This window comes from Chroicocephalus ridibundus, chromosome 9, assembly GCF_963924245.1.
Source record: "Chroicocephalus ridibundus chromosome 9, bChrRid1.1, whole genome shotgun sequence".
Taxonomy (NCBI): domain Eukaryota; kingdom Metazoa; phylum Chordata; class Aves; order Charadriiformes; family Laridae; genus Chroicocephalus; species Chroicocephalus ridibundus.
The window spans coordinates 14,354,300-14,373,593 of NC_086292.1; the positions used below are offsets into that span (position 1 = coordinate 14,354,300).

Sequence of the window (19,294 nt, forward strand, 5' to 3'; positions counted from 1 at the left end):
CTACACTGCACAGACACTTCATTGCCTGCATTAGCATATAATTTACGTGCTCTGCATTGTCCCATGGAGGCACCTGCCTGTTTCCACTGACTGCAGGGGAGCACAGGATCCTAAATGCAAGCAGTCTGATGCTTAAATCAGACATGACAGAAGACAGCATGAGCCCCTTCCCTAATGTGTTCATTAGGCAAACTGAGCCACAATTCCTCACTCCCTTTTCAAAAGTACTTGGAGGTTAAAGTTGAACATGGTTGGCAGGAGGGAAGGGACGTTACTTGCCATAACAGACATTTTCTTAACCTATTTGGAAATTCTCAGTTTAATTCTGTTAGGCCAAAAACCATGGGCCAGCCTCAGTGTCCTTAGTGTTTCCACTGGAAAGAGTGGCAACTGTGCCAAGACAAGTGAGGAACCACAAGGGCTGAAGTTAAACAAGACATAGTAGCTCTTCTGCTCATTCTTCGCATTTCACCTGAACCTAACTCTTTAAAAGTAATAGATTTTTGCTAGCTAAAGTATGGAATATAAGAACTTAATATGCTGCTGTTAAGAACATTGCATTATTAAATGCTAACAGTGGCTGGTAAGCACAGTGTTGAACTGTAACATCCTAGTTAAATGTATTTCATGTGTGCATTGCCAGTGATGGAATACATCCCCTCCAGCAACCATTTCTCTCTCTGTAGGGGTGCCTGCTAAGCTCATAGCCCACGTAAAAATTAATTAGAAAATAATTCAAGAAATCACAAATGTGGCGATTTCACAGCATTTTTCACCAGTCACTTAAATTATCTGAGAATATAAGACTTATACCATCCCCAGCAGCTAGCAATTACAGATGAGAAACTGAGTCACAGACAAACTCAGTGGTGAAGCTGGGAAAAAACCTCATGGTCTTGACTCGTCACCTTAATTGTAGGCTGTTTTTCTACTCATGCTTCAGTGTGCCAGATCAATGACGTATACTGTAAACTAAGGCCCAGGAAGCCATAACCTCCTGCCTCCTCCAGGATGTGTTCATTTGCTCAGAGGATGCTATACTTGGGAAGAGATGGCACAATGGTTCAGCCATCACTGAGTATTGCAGACTGGTGTTGTGTCTCAACAGTGTTTAACAATGCATCTAACGTCCAGTGGCCCTAATCACAGTTTCATTCCTTTGACACTGGATTTGGCAGCACTTACTTGTCGCTCCAGGGGCCGTTCCACTCTCTTTTTCCCCAGGGATTCCTCAGCCTGATCATGAACAGCTTTTCTGCCTTAAAAGAGAACACGAGCCTTTCTCCAAGACGCAGCTTCCGAATTGCAGTCACTGCATAGGCATGGCCGATGACAAGACCCATCTCTGTCTCTGCTTCATTGGTACTGCCAGAGGAAGCCTTTAGCACCAAGAATGACAATTAAAACAAAGAACTTACATCATTGAGGGACCTGACAGCTATATGTTCAAGGGGCAGGACAGGGAAGGCTTGTCTTCTCACACAGAGCTACAAGTTCCCTTTCCCAAGTGATTTGACTGTGCAGGAAAACAGCAGCACTGGGGCTCAAAACTAGTGGCTCACTAGTATGATCTTCTGCATGATAGTGCTGGACAAGTCCTAGCAGACAGAAGCCCAGAGCATAGGAGAATACTGCCTGCTACAGCCATTCTGTCTCCTCCTGGCATCAGAGAGTTAAAGACTGGACAACCTTTATCAGCCCTTCCAAAATCTTGTCATCTTTACAAAACGGCTCTTCTGGATATTGATGACTGTGCTCAGACACAGCACTGTCTGGTGGTGTCCTCAACTGGACACTTTGCAGGGCCTAAGGATTTAGCTGATGAGGCCAATGCCTGTTTTCTGCACTGGGGGAAATTTGATACCCAGGAAGAACTACTGGCAGTGGGTAAAAATAGAGGGCACAGGCAAGAAAACTTTCTAGCCATTTGTTAAACCTGTCCTGTACCTCACTTGTGACCTGGCAGGCCTCTCTTATGTGGCAACTGGCAGATCTGCAGGCTTTCTTAGGAACTGGGTTTGCTCCTCATAGACTTCATATAAGAAGCCTAGTTTCCAGTAGTGATCAGGCAGTAAACTGTCCTGCTGGATGACCGACATCTCATAACAAGCTGATCTGATAATATATAAAAATTGCCAAGCTCTGAAAAAGACCATAATTTCATTTAATGCATCCAGATCATAATGTCCTAAGTACATCTAAAACTAGAAAAGTAGTATCATATAAAGATGCTGGAGTTGCTTTGAATGACTGTCCCTTTACAAAGCCAGTACAATGCTGCTTTTAAGCAACACATCCCAGGCAGGACAGGGGAAAAAGTAAAGCTGTGCCAGTGCTACAACCCTTCTTCTCAGCCAGAAACAACCCAAATGATCGTGGCTCTGGATTCATCACACCCTGGCTGGAGCCAGCATGGGCCTCTTTGCACTGAGTCGTATCCAGTCTCTCTCACCTATATTGGGCTATAACCCACTGAGCCTTAAGACACTCACTCTCTTGGACAGCAAGGACGGAAGATTTGACTCAGTGCAGATCTCTGTGTGTAAACTTGTAATACCCTAATTAACAGCACAATGATCAAGCAAGCCTTTGCTCTGGTGGAGAGAGATGGACTTATTCGAGTTATGAAATGCACATAGTACTTTCTCAGATATTTTTAGCCATTTCACAATTTCTCTGGTCTAAACAGACAGGGTCCTACACCTAAGGCAGGTATTGCGCTGATACAACAGTGTTCAGTCCCCAAAGATGAGAAATCAGGGAAAAAAAAGAAAAAGAAAAGATAAATTTATAGCAAATTGGAACTGACAGATGGTCTGGTAACTGTGAGACTTTCACCAAGACCTCTTTGCCTTTCACTGACAACAGCTCCTAAAGAATCAGCTCATGTACACCAAGACTGGCTGACATTTCCAATGGGTTTGGGCTTTCTCCAATGTAACACTTTCACTTGCATTTTTCACAACTAAAAGCGAACAAGAGTCCCTGACAGCATGGGAGTCTGCAACCTCTCCTGCTGCTTTTGTTATCCCCCAGGCTTTTCTTACTGCTGGGGTGCCTTCCCCACCTCATTCTGAAGACATTTATTTTTTTATTTAAATGAGATATTTAAACATCTACTGTCTGTTCAAATTTCTAAATGGTGAAGCTCAGGGCTATTTTGTAATCCAAGGAAAATGATGACATATTTGTACATCAGCAATGAAGCCACTTGAATATTAAATATTCTACACCTAGCAAACTTCATTGTGTGTAGCTATCAAAAAGTGATAAAAGCAGATGAGACTAGTCAAACCAACAGGAACAGCCTCTGCGTAATCAATGTTTAGAAGCACCTGTGTTTAATTTGACAGGCAGAAATATAATACCAGGAAGAAGTGAAAGCATTACGACTGTCTAATTAATTGCTTTTTAAAATACAACTCCCTGTACTTAGCCTATCTCCTCACCAGATCCGTGATAAGAAACTGAACTGCCTTAGTATTTGGGAGCAACCTATCAACCCAGAAACAATGTTTACAACAATTCACACCAGGAAGTTTGATCTGCTAGCCTGGTCTGTGCAAACCAGATGGAATTCTTTCTAAATAAAAATTCAGTCTTTGTGAAAAAGGTAAAACAAACACCAAAGACCTAGAAGAATTTGTTTCTGAGCAGTTGCCTGATGTTGCTGGGAGGGACAGTTCAGGACTCCTGTTCTTTCCTAGCTGAGTTCTCAGGTTCAAATTCATCTCCCAGAAGGTACCACGTGTTCCTCTTTGGTACCATGGCACTGGTGCAGGGCAGTGCATGGCCAGGGCCAGCTGAACAGAAAATGTTCTCAGGTATCTCCCAAACATGACTGATTTTCTGTTGTTCTAGACCACTCCACAACTACCATGATACTCACAAGAATTTCTGAATGAACCAACACTTGAGGTCCACCAGTTTATTGTGGATTTAGCACTTATACTACAGATATGAAGTAGTTAATTGCTACAATAACATGATCTTCATTTCACAGATGGGGAAATTACAGCAAAGTGTTTAAGTGATTTAACTAAGTCCACATAAGACCTTAGCTAAAGGTCTTAAATTGGAAGCAAAAGACATGGGAGTAAGATGCTGAAGTGCACCTGGATGCCAACCCCGCAACTTCTAGAGAATGATCCCTTTCCTGCAGACCGCACTTTAAAAATCATTTAAAAGTAATCTTTTAGGAAATATTCAGATGCCATGGCAGTTTGTTAGCCTTCCACATGTGGTAACAGCTTCAGACATGGTGAGAATTTTAGTGCTATGGAGTCATGGCCTGACTGTGCAGACTTTGATAGAAGGTGACTTAAGCCTAGTTGTCACTGGTTTCTCTCCTATGTCAAGGGGCTGTGCAAAGACCCTTGTATGCCTGTGGTTAGTGAAGCATATAGCAGCCTTTGGGAGCCGATACTCATCTGTCTTCCATCACCTCAAGTGAATGGGCAGAGGTAAATCTTCCAGAAGGCAACCCTGTACCACCCTTGGAGAAGCCATCCCCTCTCTTCTGACTAAGGGAACTTCAGGGTCATGGCCTCCTAATATAGGCACCTGAGTTAGCTGCTTCCCATTAGCCAGCATAGCCAAGCTTTGCTGGTTAATTCTAATGGGGAGTCTTATTAACAAACAGTACTACTTGAATAACCAAGTGAGCTCAGCCTTTCAGCTCAGCTCCAGTGTTACACTGAGGAGGTGACTGCATCATCACAATCAAAGTCAAGAAGTCTCAGCAGCTCAGTGCCAGCAGAACTCTTTTCTGTAAACAGATTTCCCTAAGAAATAAAGAAATTAAATGCTGCCATCTGGCCTGTAAATTAGGGCATTCGAGGTGGATTAACCTCGGGTCAATCACAACAGTGACCATTCAGAAAGAATAGCATTTCAGATCCACAGTAAAGTGCCAGCACAAATGGCTTTGTGGTTTTGTGATCGTATTTAGGGGCTCATGGAGTTGTACTTGGCTGACAGCACTGCCAACTTGCTAGCTTTTTCCATACCAAGCTTTTCCAAAGCATACAGATGAAGGACATACTCAATATAGTTATACTAATAATGGTATTTTTTCCAGTTTTTTTTCATTCAAATTAACTCTTAAAATCCATCTCTCTATACATACCGCAATGTAACAGCTGATCAACCCGCCTCTTTTATGCACTTTCAGCAAGTCTTCAAACAGCTTCATCTGCTCAGAAATAATCTCACCATATTTGCCCTGTACCAAATCAATAGATTCTGCCACTGCTCCGGTGAAGTCCACAATTGCATCTGCAGCGCTGCCTCCATCTAGGGCTTCGTAAGATCCAGCCAGCCTGGAGATAACACAGAACATTCTCAGTCACCACGTGGCTGTTTGAAGTGCTCTAATTTGGCTTGAATGCAGGTAATATAATTACGTCTAACCAAAGGGAAAACAAAACAGAACAGAACAAAACAAAACAAAGCAGAAGATTGCAGATAAAATTTTGCTGGCTTTCTAGGAGAGGAATGTAATGATCCTTAAGGCTTTGGGCTGTTGAAATAGAGTGCGTTGCACTCTTTTACGATTCACGTCCTCCATGCAGATTAAAGGAGTTTTCAATCTTTTTAGATTCTCTACTAGCATCAAACCTAAAACATATGGAAAGTATGATAGAGCTGAAAGACAAAAGAAACAGATGAATAGAAGGGACAGCACTGAGGACTAAAAGGACAATGAACTAGCTCATACTTTGCATAAGCTTTCTCCAACAATGCACTCCAGAATTCATTTTTCACATTGGAATGGCAGTAGATCAACTTCCCATCCACTGTTGGCAGCAGATCATCAACAACCACTTCTGTCCATTCTCCAAAGCACCAGAAACGGAAACGGAAAATCCCAGCATATTTCTCTGGGTTTTTAGCGTCCCATTCTTGTTCATTAAAGTCTGGAATCACCTGAGAAACCATACAAGGGAAAGTTCACCAAGATTTATTCAGAGGGCAGACTGCCCTGGAGCATGCACAATGCTGGTATTCAGTTTCATGAGCACTTGACCTTAAATAGGTCACCTTAAAAGCAGTAAAAAAAGAGGGTGAATTTGGTACAAAGTCAAACATAGTCCCACCTCAAAGAATCTTTTAGGTAAGTAAACTTCAGACTGATCTGCACAGAACAACAAACAAAACTTATTGCACTCTCTGGCTTTGCTATATCTCTTCTTTGGTGCTCAATGGGACTGTGGAGTGGGGAGGTCTTATAACATGAAAAACGAACTTCTAAAGAACGGGAAGATTTGAATCCACCAAAATTCACCAGTCATCAGAGGCACATTAGTCCTAGAGGGAAAAACATTGGCTGACAGGCAGGGAAACAACCAAGGTTTATTAGCTTTATTTCATGCACCAAGCATGTTGATCACATACCTGCTGCCAGAGGGTCTCCCTCAGAGCCAAGCAGGAGCACGCAGCCACAAACCAGCAGTTCCCCAGGGTGCCTTGGTGTAAGTCGTGGGAGCTGATTCCATTCACAAAGAGGTGGGGATCTTCACAGAGGTCCTAACAAAGCAAACCAGAGATTACTGGAGACTTAGTGGAACTTGTTCCTTCTCTCCCATTGCGTTCCTGGCTCTGTCTCTATCTACATGCAGATTCTCACCAAAGCATAGATGGCTCTTCCTGTGATGCCTCACTGCTGCTCACCAGCTTGCCCCTTGCTGTGTCTTTCCCAAGGGGTACAATGATAGTCTGAAGATCAAGGCACTAAAAAGAGCACCTGTAAGTATCATTGAACATAGGAAAGCCACAGGGGTGCATTTTTTATCAGTATTGTGTTTGCTACCAAGAAGTCCTTTGTAGAAGGTGTTCTCCTGAATGGATATGTGTGTGGCCTCGCAGTCCCAGGGAGAACCTCCCAAGCCACACTTCAGAAAACAGGTAATCTGACTGTCCCATAAGTGATAAGGAACCTACTGGTTTCAACTCAGTGATTGCTCATGACACTCTCATGTGAATGATTGCTTTTCCTGACTGGTTGAGAGGATGGAAGAGCAGACAGCGCTAAGAAATCCTGCTCTTTTACAGTATAAGAATAACCCTAAATTTCAACACTGTGGAAGGTAACGATCTTATATCCAGGCATTAGAAATGCAGAATAAATAACTCCTCGCCTCAAAATGGCAGGAGACTCCAAATTTCCTGCAGTCTTTCCAGTTTGTTATCAGCAGTAGGATAAGGAGTTGTGCTCCTTCCTCATGGATTCTCACTGCCCTTTGATAATTTTAGATGATGATCCCAAAATACCAAGATGGCAATCCAAGCCTTGCTACACACCATGGGCAAGTCAAAACCTCTCAGACTTCCCTTTGTTGAGACTGTGACAAATCAGTGCCAGCTGAACTTACTTTCAGAGAAAAGAACCACCTTAGTGCCGAGCTGAAAGCCTGTTCTCCTGGGCTGGTTTAGCAGATGGCAGCCTGAAGTCAGCTCACAGTGCATAATGCAGTTTTCTTTAAGAAGATTGTAATTTTGGCATGACACTTTTCTCATTAAATAACAATTGGTAGAAATTTTAAATGCCTCTTGGTAAACACGTGACCTATCATTATACAACACACTTCTTCTGTCAGTATTTCTTGTACGTGTCTTCACTTAGAGAAATTTCAAAGCTTATTAACAGACCATAATAAAATTCTGAATAACAAAATGGTGCCTACAAGGAAAACTGACCATGTACAAGATACTCATCTGCATCATGGACAGATTCACTCAACCTGCCTGGATGTTCTGATATGGAATAGTAACAGGAACTTCAGGCTAGCACTTCAGTGCCTGAAGTTGCCTGTTGCAGGGGCTGAAATCAGTTGACTATTTGGCCCTTACTGCACGGTGGTAGCACATATTCCAGACCCAGCTTGGGCAGACTCAAGTTTCACATCCCATTTCCATGCATGTCTGGCAATAATAATTTCTAGTTTGTTTTTCCTTTCAAAATGTTATTTTGTTAGCGTAAGAAACAAGGGATAAATTGAGCCTTCAGGGTTAAAATTGTCCAAACTTTTCTGTTGCTAGAGGAAGCCAAAACTTTCATTGCTTTTGAAAGAAATGAAGCACTACCGTGTATTACAAGTATCTTCTCTTATTTGGTTTGCTTTGCTAAAAATAACCACATTAAAGTGTCATTTTTTAATTGAAGTGTGTCTTGCATCTCACAGCCCTCAGAGAAAAAAACAGAGAGCAGCATGTGTCAGCTGCCAGACATACGGATGAGATTAGCATTTGCTGACCACTGGGGTCCAAAGCAAACATAGAAGAGCAGAACTTAGAAACGGCACCTCCCTTTCCACCATAGTCACTAAATTCTTCAGGATCCTGCTTGATAAACCCTTTCTTATTAAACTGTCTGGGAGACCTGGACTTCTGAGACTAAAGAACAGTGCAAGAAAATGACATTAGCTCTGTTTCTCTTGTCATTAATTACAGCCATCATAACAGCTTCTATGATGACTGTCACTGTGTGGCTCTCATGAGATGCATAATAATACTCAGGTGCAAGCTACAGCTAATTTCAGATGTTTGATCTCTTCTGGGCTTTTTGCTTTTCACCACTTACACATAGAAAATTCTAAGGAATACTTTTGAGATGGAATTAGCTATCTAAGCCACAATTCCCCTAATACAGTTGGAAATGGGCTATTTAAATCTATTATTCTGCAGTCCTTGTGAGCATCTTTAAGCATTTTTGGTTGCCCCAAGCATGTAAAAAAATTAAAAAAAAAATAAAATCACTTTTCCAATAATGCAGTGATCATTTAGGATAGTCGAGGACCAAGGCAACTACCATCAGAGGAATTACAGGGAAGAGAGACCGTCATGAGATATGGCCCAGGCATTTCAGAAGACCTGATGCCTTCTATCCCTTGCAACCTAAGCACTTCCGTTCTGAGTTCCACCAGAAGTACCTCCCTTGCAAACATAATGGTTTAACCCTAATCCCTTTCTCAGGGTCAGCCTGCATCATTGGTGCTGTAAAAAAGAGAAATACCTTCACATTTCCAAGAACAAGTTTAAAGGAAGTTAATGGATCTTATTATACATCATTAACATATAATAGCCATACTATTTCTGATACAACACTGCTAATAAAAGCAGTTGTTGTATTATTTATGCCCACAGGGAGCATTCCACCATCCAAGATGCAGAGCTCTCCCCAGTTCTCCTCTTACGCATGTGCATAATAAAATAAACACCATCTGCAGAACTATAATTAGGCTGTACAGAGTCTGAAAGTGAGGTAAGAGGTTACAGGGGTTCGGGGTTCTGCTGAAAACCCTGATGCTCTTATTTTCATGCCAGACTTATATTTGCATGACAGAAGTCTATTTGTGTCACCTATCCTTGCTGCACTGTGTAGGCTCGAAATACCTGGCATTTAGTGTTTCTCGGCCACTGATGCTGTGAGAAATAAAGTGGCTCACAACCCCCTTTTTCTGATTTTAATTGGTTCATCTCTTTGTGACAGAGCAAGTAAATGAACTGGTTAACGAGCAGACTGGGAGAACACAGAGCAGTCTGGACATAAGAAACTCAGTTAGTGTGGGATCACAGCAAACAACAGCGGGAGAGACCTTGACAGGTTAGTCAGTCCCAACACTTGTTTAGTGTCCAAATTGGCTATCCCTAACCTACTTGTGACTGAAGCTTCTCTAACCTCAAATTAACACAGCCCATGAGGGAAAATGCACATGCTTCCTTCACTGCTCAGCAAGCCCAAGACTTATGTGAACAGAGACAACAGTCATTTATCTTTTCTTTCTACAGCAATCCCTCATATAATCTAAAAACCTGTAACAAGTCTGTCTTCTCTAGTCTTAATAACTGGTTCTTCATGTTTTGTATCACTGTTGAAGTATGGTACCCAAAACCAGACACCACACTCCAAATGAGGCTTTAGCAGCACTGAGCAGAGCTCAATGCTCTCACTTGCTGAAGCCGGGGAGCCATTTTTCTGTCTTTTTCACTTGAACTTCACATGCTTACCTTGTGTTCAGACTGTGACCCAACCTCTGATCCTATTATATGGACTTGCTCTCTAGTCATCCTTTCTCCCTAACTGACCCATGGAGTCACTTAATACCAACACACTGTACTTGGTTGCATTGATGGAGTGATGCTGAATTCCATCCTGTTTATTCGACAGTATTTTCCCAAGACATCAAGGTAAGTTTGAATTCTCAGCCCTGTCAACTGGCTTGCAATCCTATCCCAGTCTGTCCCCCACAGCTTTCCCGTACATGAAAATAGTGAAGAATACCAGACTAAGGGAGATTTCTGTAGGACTCCATCAATACTACGCCCACCTAAGAGTGCTCCAAGTAATTTATTCATCAGCTATGCATCCCCATTACAGAAGTTTAAATTAATCCATATCAGATATTGCCAAAGTCTTATGAAAGACAAACTATATCAGATCTACTGCTTGTCTCTCAGTCACAAGGCCTGTCCCACTCTATGCTGGAAGAAAATCAAGCTGGTACATATTAGTGTATCTGACACAATATATTTTTCATAATAAAATCTATATCAGCAGACTAAGTCACCTGCTTAGATCTGATAAATTGCAGTTAGGAATTTCACTGAGATACAAAAATGTTTGGACTGTAGTACAAATATGAAAGACATCAACTTTTCTTTGCTTAGGAAATTCTTTACTTAGTAAATTTCAAAACAACGTGAACCACAGGAGACAACAGAAACCCCTTCCACTGGAGCTATGAAATGGTTTGTATATTGCTTTGTCACGATTCCCTAAAAAAAAAAAGAAGAAAAGTACAGGAGATAACTGATTAACTATACGCATTAACTTCAGGTTGCTGTGGCTACCTTAAATCTTAGAGTAATTTGGCTAAAGGAAAAAGTTCCCCTTAGCTCTGAAGATGCATCTCTTGGCATAAGTATTGCCAATATCCATGAACTAAAAAATATGCCATATTTGTTATAAATAGGGGAAAAGACATGCAAAGAGTTAATTAACTCGCTATGTGTCTTCACAGACATTAATTGAAGCTGCACTGTAAAACATTATGAGACATCTCTGATGTCTGAGAAAGGGAAAGATTATTTTTTAATAGATTAGGGTCTGTCATCTGACTTAGACAGAAAAACAGATATTCAGAGAAGGGGAAGAAGAAAAAAGCAATAATGACATTTGCAATTAAGATTTTCAAAGGATTCAGTAGCATTTAGAGCTCACTTTCTTCAGCACCCTTTAAGGAACCCAGCCCTAACATAAAAAATAATCTACCTTTGCTTGCACACAAGACCTACGGAGACAGGCATTTTCCTTGATTCTATCAGACTGATCTACTTAAGCCCAGTTCACCTTTCCCTTAAAATTTTTTTAAAGCAGTTTGAATTATGTCAGATCTGAGAATTCTTTCCATTTTCTTCTCTTCTCCCATCCCCATATCATACTGAGTTAACTCCTGTAGAGAGCGAGGTCAGTGCAGGGAAGCAAGGAGAAAGGCAATTCTTTCTGAATATGGATGCAAAAATTCAGCTTTGGCTACAGCTAACTATGAACCAACCTCATCTAAAGGAAGGTAGCAAAGACAGCACTTATTTTGAGGTTGTGTAGCTGAAAAGGTAGAAAACACTGTCTATCCTATAATAAATCCCAGCTGTGCTGGCATGTTTATAGAAGCGCTCTCCAGATCAGGCTGTTTGCCAAGGCAATTGCAGTTAGCCCTAAAAAGAAAAATAACTGAGTCCAACTGTGCTAGATACTTCAATGCATGCAAAACGCCTTTTGCAACCTTGTTATGCCTGAAAAAACTCTGCTTATGGAGTGAAAAAAGAGAAGTCTTAAGTTACAATCATGCCCTATGACACAGCTCTAACCCCTCAGAGGACAGTTCTCAGAGAAACCTCCATCAAATGAAAAGCGGAGTCAGATACGACCCTGACTGAAACGGCCCTTGCTGAGATCAGGAAGTGACTCTATCATCAGTGCTGTTATGCCATGTAAATCATCAAAAGGAAGATTTAGCCCTCAGGTTTCTGTCTGTACACCCTGAACTCAGGATGTGTAATTCCTCTGTAATCTTCATGACCATTGTCCAGTTCCTGAGAGCAAGACAGTGCCCAATACTGCTTAAAAAAGAAAAACAACTGTACATCTGCAAGGGGAAGAGCATGCCAGTTTGCTCCAGCCTTGTGTAAAAGAAAACTCAGTTATTTGGGGACTGAGAAATGCTTCTTCCGTCTCTTCCCTCTCCAATAAATCCTGTTACAAAACCAAATGCATCACAGACATTTTTATAGCGTTTTTTTTTTTCCATTTTCAGTTTGGGGCTAGTGGTGACTAATACTCAGGGAAGGCCATGCGTTTCAGCCTTGCCTTGCCCACAGGACACGTGTATTTGAGGAGGATCTGAGTCAATGTTTTGGAAGAAAAAAACCCAAACATTGGGCAACATGGTGTGTATCTTGGCTGCCTCTAGATTTCACCTGACCCTTGGAGCGCTACAGCTGCTCTCATCCAGAATACTGACACTTGCTGGAAAGGCTACAACTGATGTGCCGTAGGGCTGACCTTCTCCTGAACCTCAGCAACAAAGTGTTTACTGAAGTTCTTAAGAGTCCTCTGCCATTTCATCCCAGAAATCATTCAAGACTATGATGAAAGACTTTTTGTTCTTCCAGGATCCCCTTAGGAGTATATCATACCACCTCTCGCAGCACTCTCATAGTTTGTGGTGCTTTAGAACAATGGTGTCCAGAACTGCAGTACATTCATAATACTTTGTTTTTAGAGAAAAGCTGCCTTGTTTGAGGATAACATTTTTTTTTCCTCACTGAACTTACCAGACAACGGCCTTTGTCTCCCACCTCCTTCCCCTAGTACCTAATCATAGAATTGTCAGGGTTGGAAGGGACCTTAAAGATCATCTAGTTCCAAGCCCCCTGCCATGGGCAGGGACACCTCCCACTAGATCAGGTTGCTCAGAGCCCCATCCAGCCTGGCCTTAAAAACTTCCAGGGATGGGGCTTCCACCACCTCTTTGGGTAACATGTTCCAGTGTCCCACCACCCTCATGGTGAAGGACTTCTTCCTAACGTCCAATCTGAATTGACCCATCTCTAGTTTTAATCCATTCCCTCTAGTCCTACCATTGCCCGACATCCTAAAAAGTCCCTCACCAGCTTTCTTGTAGGCCCCCTTAAGATACTGGTAGGCCACTATAAGGTCTCCTCCGAGCCTTCTTTTCTCCAGACTGAACAACCCCAACTCCCTCAGTCTGTCTTCATAGGAGAGGTGCTTAATGTTAATGTTGCCATCTTTTTTGGAGTATCTTCTTTCTTCCAGATCTCACTCATCAGCAATTCCAACCTCTATGGAACTTCATTCTCTGCTATTCCAAAGCTACTACAAGTATGACATAATTTGGGTGAGAAGAATTTAATCAAAGCATCATTTTAATCGGCTAAAAATTTCTATATCAATTTCTTGAAAAAAGTAATCGTTTTCCATCAGAAAAGACACCATTTTCAGGCAACTAACCAAAAGTTTTCTTATAAAATGTTTTTACAAGAATTTACTGTGGTTTTGTGATGGTGATGCTCTGTGAAAAACAGGTAGCTATAGTAGATATACTACTCAAGGCTGGACGATATTCAACACTTACTTATTACAGTGAGCACAGACATCAAAAGAGCTTTTGTTGGGTGAGCTGTCCACCAGCAGGAATAAGGACATTACAAATCTGTTTCTTAGTATTTAATAAAATCAATCATAAATGAGTTCAAAATCATTATTAGAGATTAGAATGCGTATGACAGTAAGGGGATACACAGCTGGGGAAGGGCCCCAGACAAGTCAGACTCATTGCACATGACGTATGCAGTCAGTCTGCAGGCGTGCTGTAAGCATTTATTTGGGAGTGCTACTTAGCAAGTTGCAACTGCTCCAAATGGGCTGCCAGCAGTTCAGGGGTCTCTGACCAATTGTCCTTTTTTCTCCACTGGAAAGCAAAGAAATTGAGGGCATTTTCAGGAAAAACTGAACATACAGTTCTTTTGAGAAACAGGTGGTATAAGCAGCCTAATTCTATTTCTGCAAAGAGCAAACCTACCAAAGTAGTGAAATTCTCTGCATTAAGTGCAAGTAACAGAGAGATGGCCAAGTTCGAAGACAGTCAGTTTAAAGCGACTCCCTGACATCACTTCCAGGCACACACTAACATGGCTGAGGTCAGACATGGGCTGTAAGTCTACTCACAGTTCATCAGACTAAAAGGCCACCCACCATCTAGCTATGGTTTTTTTACTGCTTCCTCAAAACATGTTTTTCAATCAAATTCTTGAACTGGTTTCCTAAGATGGGAAATTAAATCAGTAAGAAAAGGCGGTTGGAAAACTTCACGCACAATTTTTCACAACACTGAAATATTCAGCACTGGACCAGTGCGGAATAAACAATTCCCAGGTCTCTATGCCTGACTCTTCACCTCTGGCTGCGGAGGCAGCTATTTTCTTTGCCTGATAATAAGCACCATTTTGGCTCAGTGGCCATGACCTTTTTAGGCTTGTCCAGCCTGACCTTATGCTGTGTCTCAAGGGGTTGCTAACTGATGCAGACTGAATTCTTCATTGCTGCCTTTATGAGGAAGGGAATACAGTGTTTACAAAAGAGTATTAGGCAAATTTCAGCAAAGCCACCCTTTTTTGTTGTTGTTGTTACATTGTGGATTTTTTTTGTTATTATGTTCGGCATTATGTGGCAAAAAAAAAAAAATCAGGTCATCTAAGAAACAATGTCTGGAGTGAAAATTCAGATTAAGCTGGAGGTGATTTGTTTTATTTGAAAGGAGACATACACAGACTTTAGAGGTTAAAAAAACCATGGAGAGAGAGAACACAAAATATGTGATGCCTGTTTGACAGTCTGAACAATGAACCACCTTCTCATTTTAAGGAATATCCCTGCTTGCCTAAGAGTTCAAATTCTGAGCTATAAAAAAATGTTGCATCAAAAATGACACAGCAGCATTCATTTTGCTTCTGAATACTAAAAGCACTTTTATGACTCAGCCAAATCAGTGGATCATCTCTCATAAATTCACAGAAACTACCAGAAAGAGTTTTATTTACATGTCTTGAAAATAATCAGCACCTTCCATTTCTAAAAATCTTTTAAAACCTTATCTTGGAAAGATGTTAATTTAGCAATAAAGTTATCAGAACATGAGATAAGTTTCCTCAGTTTTGAGTCATGAAACTGAAAACCACACAACAGTGATTTCCAAAGTAAGATACTTAAGCAAAGTCACAGTTGTCATACCTGCCAGGCAATCAAGCATATGCTTTTCACTTCATGTAGGTTAGCTCTTATTTTGCCTAGAATAGATGTCTGTTAGAGGACTGAAATGAATAAAACATTTTTGGATAAGCCCTTATCCTTCTAATTATGTCAAAACTTCAGGAAGTTTTTGAAAGTTAAGGGACCATATTAGGTGCTGAAGGGTAAACTTTTTAAGGGTAATTGTGTGACTAATGGGCCATTTCTGCTGATGCTGCTGCCAATGATGGACAGCATTGCCACTATATCCGTGAATGCACTTTAATTCACACTTTAACCAAGCACCCTCCTTTCTAGTTCTGCCTCTTTCATTATGTTCTCACATTTGCTTTTCTTCACCATGTTCTGTTATCAACTCAACGTTTCAGAAGGAATCAATAAGAAAACTACTTCCCTACCTCACAGATCTGTTTAGGAAGCTTGCTTTCTGGTATCTCCCTCTATTGTGGGCACTCTGATATCTAATAAAAAAATCATAGAATAGTTTGGGTTGGAAGGGAGCTTCAAAGGTTATCTAGGTAAACCTTTTCCCAAGGTGTCCTGCTCCCGCTCAATCGTCCATCTTCATGGCATGTGTAGTTTCACCAAGTCATCTACCCATTTACCAAAATGTGTTGAAACTGGTCAATAGTAAAGCATTGTTGGGGAAGAGGGGAACAGATAGGCACAGACTTGGAGACAACTAAGTGAAATTGTGCTTTCTCTGGGGGGAAAAAAGGCCAAAAGGAAGAACAAGCCTGATGGCAGGCTGCTAACTGCTCAGTGTTCTCCATCCATACTAGTCAGTCTTGCAGATCACAGAGCATCCCCTAAATATGACCAAAACTACCTGGCTACTTAACATCAAGGCTGGAGATGCCCTTTCCTCCTGCCTCGTTCAGTCTGGGAGGTACCTCTACTTACTTTGATGTCAAAGGTAAGTGACTCCAACCTCACATTCACTGTCAAGGTTTTCCCTATCACAATCCAGGATTTTCTTCTGGTCATGATTTTATCCCAGTGTCCTGGTTTCAGCTGGGAAAGAGTTAATTTTTCTTTCTAGTGATTGCTGTGAAAGGAATGTCAATAATACCTATTGCTTTTAGTTGTTGCTAGGTGATGTTTACACTATTCAGGGACTTTTTTTTCAGCTTCCCATAGAAGCATAGACAGAACGATTGAATGGCTGATGACATATTCCATACGATAGATGTCATGCTCAGTATATAAATGGAGGTTAGCTGGGGGGCGGGAATCTGCTCCGGATGGCAACAATTCACCGAGTGGTGAGAGTGACCCATGTCGTTATTATTATTATTGTTATTTTTAATTTTCTGTTATTGTTTCTATTAAACTGTCTTTATCTCAACCCACGAGGGGTTTTTTCCTCCATTTTCCCTTCCCCCCCCCTCTTCTCTCACCCTTCAGGGGTAGGGTGTGTGAGCGAGTGGCTGCGTGGTTCTAGTTGCCAGCTGGGGTTAAACCGCGACACCCAGTTGAGGCGCAGTCAGTTTAATCTCTGTGTTAAAATTGTTTAGACACTTAAGAGACCACTTGCTTGGACAGATGTAATAAGAAACATTTTTTCTTATTTATATCATGCTGTTTCTTTACATAGCACTTTCATTCATTTATCAAGCTTATTTTCATTTTTCCCAATGTGATATAGATATACTGATTTGAATGCACTACTTAATTTCAGACAAATTCCTAACTAACTAACTAACTATTACATCTACCTGATGCCTGCCTAAGACAAAGATGTTGTTTAACTGCCAGAAAACAGAGAAAGCCAATACAGCAAACAAGAGTCAGAATCATTTTATCACAAAATTCACTGTTAACAGACCTGCATCTTCATCAGTTCAAATAAAGTTACTACAAAGATCAGGGTGCATATCAGAATGGATGGTAGTTCATGGAGAATCACATGGGATTCCTTTTATTTTTATATATATATATATATATATATCTCATATATATATGATCCTCTTTAAGAAGAGGAATATATGTGTGTGTGTGTGTATATATATATATATATATATATATATATAAAATAGGCTCTGTAGAACTGTCTATTTAGAAAATCACCAAGTGAGCAGGAATTAAATAAAGGTCAGTGATGGCCAACAAATGAGTCAGTGCCATCAGTGAGAAATTACTCTCCTAATCTACCAGTTTAGAAATCCTGGCAATCCCAATATTGCCCAATTGCCCAATAAGCTCCCACTTATCTTTTGCAATTACGACTACCAGCCATTTGCAGTTATGGATTTGAAGTTATGTTCTGGGTAAAACGGAAGGGATACAGACCTCCAGTCCCTATTACAATGTGTTCAAAGCACCATAAAATTTCCTTTAGAGATGGAGATTCCCTATGAACATTTAGGAACTGCCGTGAGAACTTCACGCCTCCCATCATCTGAGGAAACAGAAACCTCCCAAGGTCTTCTATCATGAGAAACTGTCTGCTTGTCTCACAGGAAGAGAGGTTTGAGAAGTGTTGATAACTCAAATGTGAACTTGACTAGACATCAAATTCCAGCTAGTCTTTGCTCCACCTCTAAGTGTTGGAGAACCACTCCCATTTCAGCACTGCTCCTCTCCTGCCAGGTTGAATTTCTTTATGATGTACCAGGAAAACCATCTCAGCCAGCTGGAGCTCTAAACCCCATCAGGGACACTGAAATCATTCCGGCTCATTTGTGTCTCCAGTATCCTCTCTGCTATCGCTCAACACACAGACCACTTCCAAGAGAAAATCATGAGTCACCTTTTAACCCCACCCTCACACTATCAATCACATTAATTATTTTATTCAATCAGGGTCTAAACAGTTAAAGTAAAGTTAGTGGAAAACCTATGGAAACATATCTTAACTGTCAAAAGGCAAGGAGAAGGGCCTGTTTCTAATAATGCTGACGTTTGCCAATGTTGCTTTTTTCTCATCTTACAATTTAAGTATTTACAGTGCAGCCATTATGTTCACTAGACGGGACTTTTGTTTTTAATTTTTTGCAGATTTTGGAATGTTTGCAAAAGTAACTTAGCATCATGTCCCTGTCTCTTCCAAGCACACCATTCCCCTTAGTGTCTAATAGTTTTCTCTCTATTCAAATATAGAGATGCAGGCCAGATTCACAGCTGTAAATCATGACCGCTTTAGCTAAGCCAAGGGGGTGATGTTGCTTTATACAAGCAGAGGTGCGAGGCCCCTCAATCCACGTCTAGCCATAGTCAGATACTGCTTTTGTTTTGTTCATGAGAAATTCATCACACTTCATCACACAGAGAAAGCCCACTAAGACCAGGGATGAGAAATGCCATGGTTGGATTACATTTGAAATATTTGGATTAAACGTGAATTATTCCTCTTCTAGTCCAGGCATTATCAATTAGATCATGTGCTCAAATGTGAAAGCAGCTTTTAGACAACTATCACTTCTGAGAACATTAATTTCTGGAGAGCAGAGTCAGTGAGTGAGAGAGAAGGGAGAAAAAGTCAGAGAATTCACATCTCCATTTAGGGAGGAAAATCAGATGCGCAAGGCTTAAATGCCTCTTATCCGAAGGGAGGAGAAAATACACACCAGTGATCATGCACAAAAACTACGGCAAGATGAGCTCTGAACAAAGTCTTTGCAAGTGGACCCAATTATCTATAGTGTTATCCAGGTGACCAAGGGAGAGCAAAGCCCTGCATTCATGTTCTGCATCAGTCCCACAAGTGCTTGTACCTGTGGTAAAGCTGAAGCAGCAACAAAACTCTAAACTTGCAGACCAAAGCTCAGCCCATGGCTGGATCATTGCTACGTGAGATTTAATTTTTTTGCTCACCATCACAGGACTGAAGATTTGGTACAGTCTTAGGAAAAAAAAACCACTATTTTGATTATTTATTCATTGTATCAGACTAGAAAGTGCTGTCTTCAGGCAAAAAATCAGACCTCAATGTGCTTCATGCAGCATAGACACTCTTTATCAGAC

General features: G+C 41.1%; 1 protein-coding gene across 1 annotated transcript in view; it reads right to left on the reverse strand.

Moving 5' to 3' along the window:
* The window catches only part of CAPN6 (calpain 6), a 67,133-nt gene that overhangs the window by 20,553 nt on the left and 27,286 nt on the right, over positions 1-19,294 (reverse strand). Inside the window, exons 4-7 of the mRNA XM_063347258.1 lie at positions 6,397-6,528; positions 5,720-5,928; positions 5,129-5,321; positions 1,186-1,379 (exon numbers count right to left, since the gene is read on the reverse strand). Of these exons, the coding sequence (XP_063203328.1) occupies positions 1,186-1,379; positions 5,129-5,321; positions 5,720-5,928; positions 6,397-6,528 (728 nt within the window). The remainder of the gene's footprint in view (positions 1-1,185; positions 1,380-5,128; positions 5,322-5,719; positions 5,929-6,396; positions 6,529-19,294) is intronic.